General features: G+C 61.7%; 1 protein-coding gene across 1 annotated transcript; it reads right to left on the bottom strand.

Annotated features, from left to right (window-relative positions):
- Positions 1 to 335: 335 nt before the first annotated feature.
- On the bottom strand, positions 336 to 3,995 carry CDX2 (caudal type homeobox 2). Its single transcript, XM_039718576.1, has 3 exons — positions 3,252 to 3,995; positions 1,010 to 1,155; positions 336 to 647 (listed from the first exon to the last, which is right to left on the bottom strand). Exons 1-3 carry the CDS (start codon positions 3,751 to 3,753, stop codon positions 480 to 482), a joined length of 816 nt encoding a protein of 271 aa, XP_039574510.1. The 5' UTR covers positions 3,754 to 3,995; the 3' UTR covers positions 336 to 479.
- Between the last annotated feature and the right edge of the window lie 1,107 nt (positions 3,996 to 5,102).

The raw sequence follows: 5,102 nt of genomic DNA, 5'->3' as shown, positions 1-5,102 counted from the left end.
TCACTTCTGAACGTTTAAACAGTGCCTTATCTTGTCTGCTCTGACCCTCAGGGCAGAATGAACATTTTGCATATTCACAGTTGCAAGAAGAAAATAAAATAAAATAAAATAAAATATAAAATAAAAAACATGTTCTTTAATTTTTTTTCCTGCTAAAATTCATCATTAGCCCAACAACATTTTAAAGGTCTTTTGGACCAATCCCTGAGATATACCGGGGGTTGACTGGCAGGCAGCGCCCCCACTTTATCTAACAAATTCCAGGGTAAAAAAAAAGCACCCAAACATAATAATAACATTAATAAAGCGATGGACACGCTTCCCCCGGACGACGAGACACATACACTGTACACCTGTACACACGGCCGGCCCCGCGGGGCGGTGTAGTGCATCGGGGGGGCCTCTCCCGCCGCGCCCCCCGGCCCGGCCCGATCCGCTGCGACCTCCAGCAGTCCCTGCGCCGCTGTCCCCGGCCGCTGTCACTGCGGGGCGGCGGGGCCCAGCCCGGCGGCGGCCGCCCCCGCCGCGGCACCCTGCAAGGAGGCGCTGGGGCTCAGGGGCTCCGCGCCGCCGGGCTGCGCCTGCTGCAGCTTCTTCTTGTTGATCTTCCTCTCCTTCGCCCGCCTGTTCTGGAACCAGATCTTCACCTGCCAGGAGGTGGACAGGGAGTGAGCGGGGACAGTTCGCCGGGGGTCTATCCCCCTCCCAGGGGCTCTCACCGCGAGGGCATTTGGGATGCCCCGCGCGTTCCGCCTCCGCGTATCCCTGCCCCTCCGTATCCCAGCCCCGTCCATCCCTGCCCTGCGCATCCTTGCCCCTCCGCATCCCTGCCCCGCGCAGCCCTGCCCCGCACATCCCAGCCCCGCGCATCCCTGCCCCTCCGCATCCCTGCCCCGCGCATCCCAGCCCCGCGCATCCCTGCCCCTCCGCATCCCTGCCCCGCGCATCCCAGCTCCGCGCAGCCCGGCCACACGTGGCGCGCATTGCGAGCGCCACTTTTGGGACAGACCTGCCTCTCCGAGAGCCCCAGGTTGGAGGCCAGCTCCGCTTTTCTCCTGATGGTGATGTAGCGGCTGTAGTGAAACTCCTTCTCCAGCTCCAGCCGCTGGTGGTCGGTGTACACGACGCGGTACTTGTCTTTCGTCCTGGTTTTAACTGCGGAGCACAAAGCCAGGGTTGGGAAAGTCAAAGCCAAAGGGCAGAGCTGAGCGCAGCCGTTCTGTCTGCGGTGCAGAGCGATCAGGAGCAGTCCTGTCCCCCCCTCCCGGGCTTGCCGCTCGCCTCCCCTTGCCCTGGGCTCTGCCGAGCGCAGCAGAGGAGAGGAGACGTTCCGCAGTTCCTTGGGGACGTGGGACATCAGTGCCAGGCATGCCCGAGGGCGCAGGGGTTCCCAGCCCCGGCTGGCAGCCCTGGCCCCACCGCACACCCCTGCCTTGCACGGGACACCTTCACTGTGCACTTGTTGGCTTTTGGTTTGCCTTCCTTAGCGACAACAAACTTCTTACAGAGAAAGAGGGAAATGGAAAGAAAGAAAAGGCCCGTTCAGGGCACGGTGATTTCGTTTCCAAACGAGGAACAGCCGTCTAAGGGCGGAGAATCGGGAGCGGCTGCGGGGAACCACTGGTGAAGCGGCCAGCTCCCCCTTTTCTGTTACGGCACGGGGGCTAAAGGGATTTCTTGGGAAGCCTGGAAGTGTGACGTACAACTTCAGAGCTCAAAAAACCCAACAACCCAAGCCAACAAACAAACAAAAAACTCCAAAGCAAATCAAACACCGAAAACCCAGCGGAATCCGAAGGCGAATGCCAGCCAGCGGCCGGTGAGAGTGCATCGCCGCAGCCGCTGACCTCCTTTTTCCTGAGGGTTTCTTGTTGAACTGGTTGTGTCCCCGGCCCTCCCGTTCCCCAGGGAGCCGAGGCGGGGAGTCTCTGCCCCCAAGGTGCTTAATGGCTAGCAGGCTGACTTTGTTCAGGTAAACTCTCTGCAAACCACAACAAAAGCACCCTGTAAAGATACAAGCCTGATCAGAGAAAACTCCCCAGAGCCAGTGAATAGGGAACACAATTCCAAACAATGCAGGACAAGGAGATCTTATCAAAGAAAAACCCTTCTCAAAGCCTTAATGACAGCCACATTCTGTTTGAATTACCACTACTGAACAAATGGCGGCAGGCGCTTTCATCCCCCCAGCTCTGCACATTAACATAAACACTGGCTCCAAAGGCAGAATTTGAATGGAGACAAGGGACCGGCCACCACCGCACAAGCCCAAACTGTGGGAACACCACGGGCTGCTGTGGGAAGCGCGGTGGGCCTGTAAGAGCTCCACCGGCACCCGGGACGCGGCTGTGCCAGCGGCTTTTCCCCCGGGGCGCGGCGGCCACAGGCGTAGCCGGGACTCCCGCACGGCTCCGCTCCGACCGGGGCACCCCCGCCAGGCAGGGGATGAGAGGGGAATGCCGTAAGTCATTATTCACTGCGAAAGTCGTCATCCTTTTTTTTTTTTTTTTTTTTTTTTTCCGGACACTATATACAAATATTTGAAAAAAAAAATTTAAAAAAAAGAAAGGAAAAAAAAAAAGGAAGAGAGGAGATAGTATCCGTGGAAGGCGTATATCAACGCGCGGGACACGCACGTCCCCTGGCAGATGCGCGGTGGGAATGAAAGAGAGGGTCTGCGGGGGTATTACCATGACAAGGGAGCGCGGCGCCGGCTACGGCCTGACCCGGGAGGGCACGCCCTCGCACGGCCCGGCCCGGCCCGGCGCGGCCGGGGCCACAGCACGGCCCGCAGGGATCGGGCTGCCAAGTGGCCGCCGCTGTCGCTCGGGAGGCCTGGCCGCACGGAGACCTTAATAAAGGGCAGGCGCCCAGTGACTCAGAAACAAATGCGGAGCGACACCGGCCGATGATTTATATGACTATAATTGGTTATAAAAATCTTCTAAGTGGCTATAAGCGGGAGAGCGGAGCGGTGGGAGGAAGAGCGAGCGTTTCCTGGGGATCCGGACCATTCCACCCTGCTCGCCGGCCGAGCGCCGCTCCTGCCGCTGCCGGCCCGGCGCTCCGCAGCGAGCGCGGACGGGCTGTCGGTAGAGCCGTGTTCTCCCGAGGGCCGACCCTCGGCAGGGTTTGTTTCGGGGAGCTCTCCCCAAGACAGGCTTTGCCGGGCTGCCCGGTGTACCGGGGAGCCGGGGGCTCGTCGGCGGGGCAGCGCCCGCCCGGCCCGGCCCGGCGCGGCCCGCACTTACCCTGGCTGCTGAGCGGGGCCTGCGCCGGCTTCCTCATCCACTCGCAGAGGCCGCGGCGCTGCCCCCCGGGGGAGAGCGGCTCGGGGGCGGCGCTGGCGGCGTTGCCGGCGGCGTTGAGGGGCTGCATGACCCCGGCGGAGCAGTGGGGCGCGGGGCCGGCGTGGTGGTGGGCGTGCGGGTGGTGGTGGTGGTGGTGGTAGTCGGCGGGGCTGTAGGCCATGGGGGCGGCGGGCGAGCCCCCGTTGAGGCCGTGCACGGCGCCGGCGGCCGGCGGCGCCCCTTGGCCATAGGTGCCCCAGTCGTCGCGGAGCGGGGCGGCGTAGGGCGCGGGCCAGGCCGGCCCGGGGGACTGGGCGCCGTCGAGGTTCACATGGTAGCCGCCGTAGTCCGCGTACTGCGGGGCACCGACGAAGTTCTGCGCCGCCAGGTTAAGTCCCCCCGAGTGCCGCACCGGGCCGGGGTACATGGGCCCGTCCTTCTCCAGGAGGTAGCTCACGTACATGCTGGCGGGGCCCCGGCGGCGGCTCTCCACATGCTGCTCGGGGCTCTCGCCGCGGCGCGCCTGCTGCTGCTGCTGCTGCTGCTGCTGCCTGGGGCCGGGCTGCCCGGGGCGGGGAGGGGGCAGGCGGAGGGGCCGCGGCCCCGCGCTGCGCTCCGCGCTCCTCCGCGCTCCCGGTCCGAATCCAATGGCCGGCAGTCCTTACATGATTAACGATTGTTTACAAGGCTCTATTAGTAATGGCCCAGACACACCAAAGGCAGGTGACGTGGAGAGGCGCTGGGTATATAGCTACTACCCCTAAAAGACGATTTGCATTTAAAAAGATAAGGAGAGGGCAGCGACCTGATCACAGCTAAATATTCAAGCCTTTATTGTTTAAGAGCTTCCTCCTTCCATTGCAACCTGGTGCACTTTAACCTCCAATCACAGGTTCAAAGGATGAAATCAAGAGACTTGCAAAAGACAGAGAGGGAGATCTAAGGGCGAGGGTGGGAATATGGGAGCCGTGTATCACGGCCGATCTGTGGGCAGCGCTTTAGCCAGCTCTGGGGGGAAGGGGCGGAAGAGGAGGGAGTTTTGATTAAAAATCCACAAAGCCATGTTGTCGTGGTTGTTTTGAGCAACAAACCCCATCGCGACGGCCTACTGCTTTTTGTAAAACGCTTCCCACCCGCTCCTGCTCGGTCACGGGCCATGAAGGCGAGGTAAGAGGAGAAATTCCCCCCTCCAAGGGCGCTGTCTCCTTCCTCCGCGTGTGCCTGCAGAACTTCGAGGTCGGGCGCGCCCAGCAGTTCCGGGAAAGGACGAGGACTGGGGGTGCCTTCGTCTAAAACACCCTCTGCCCTCAGACCCAGCGCTGGAGCGAGGCCGGATAATCCCGCCGCCTTGGCACCGAGGCAGGGGATGGTTCTCCTCAAGGAGGGAACCATCAGCCTCCTCCCGGAGCCTGTCACCTCACTGGGCGATTCCCTCGCTGTAGCGCGGCCGAGCCCGCGGGGAACCCGGCGGCTTGTCCCTCCAGGCACACTCACTTCTTCCCTCCCCGACTCCTTGGAAACCCTCTGGAAATGCCGGCTCTGGAAGGGCGGCTCCCAGGCAAGGGCAGCCGGCTCCCCCAGCCCAGCCAGTCCCCTTTGAAGAGGCGACCCCCTCTCAGCTTCCCCCCGCCGCTTTTATGCTTTAACTTTTCACCCTGAGCGGGGACAATGCGAGACGACGTTTGCATATTCGCATCTTTTCCCATGACACAGCGAGGAAACCTTTCACCCGCCGAGAAAAAAAAATGGATGGGGACGGGAATGTCCCCCCGTTTTCCCAGCACTTTTGGCCGGAGCAGCGCAGCACCGTCT

The sequence above is a fragment of the Passer montanus genome, unplaced genomic scaffold, assembly GCF_014805655.1.
Source record: "Passer montanus isolate IOZ18808 unplaced genomic scaffold, ASM1480565v1 scaffold4, whole genome shotgun sequence".
Lineage (NCBI taxonomy): Eukaryota > Metazoa > Chordata > Aves > Passeriformes > Passeridae > Passer > Passer montanus.
This window is presented reverse-complemented; position numbering and strand designations above follow the sequence as displayed.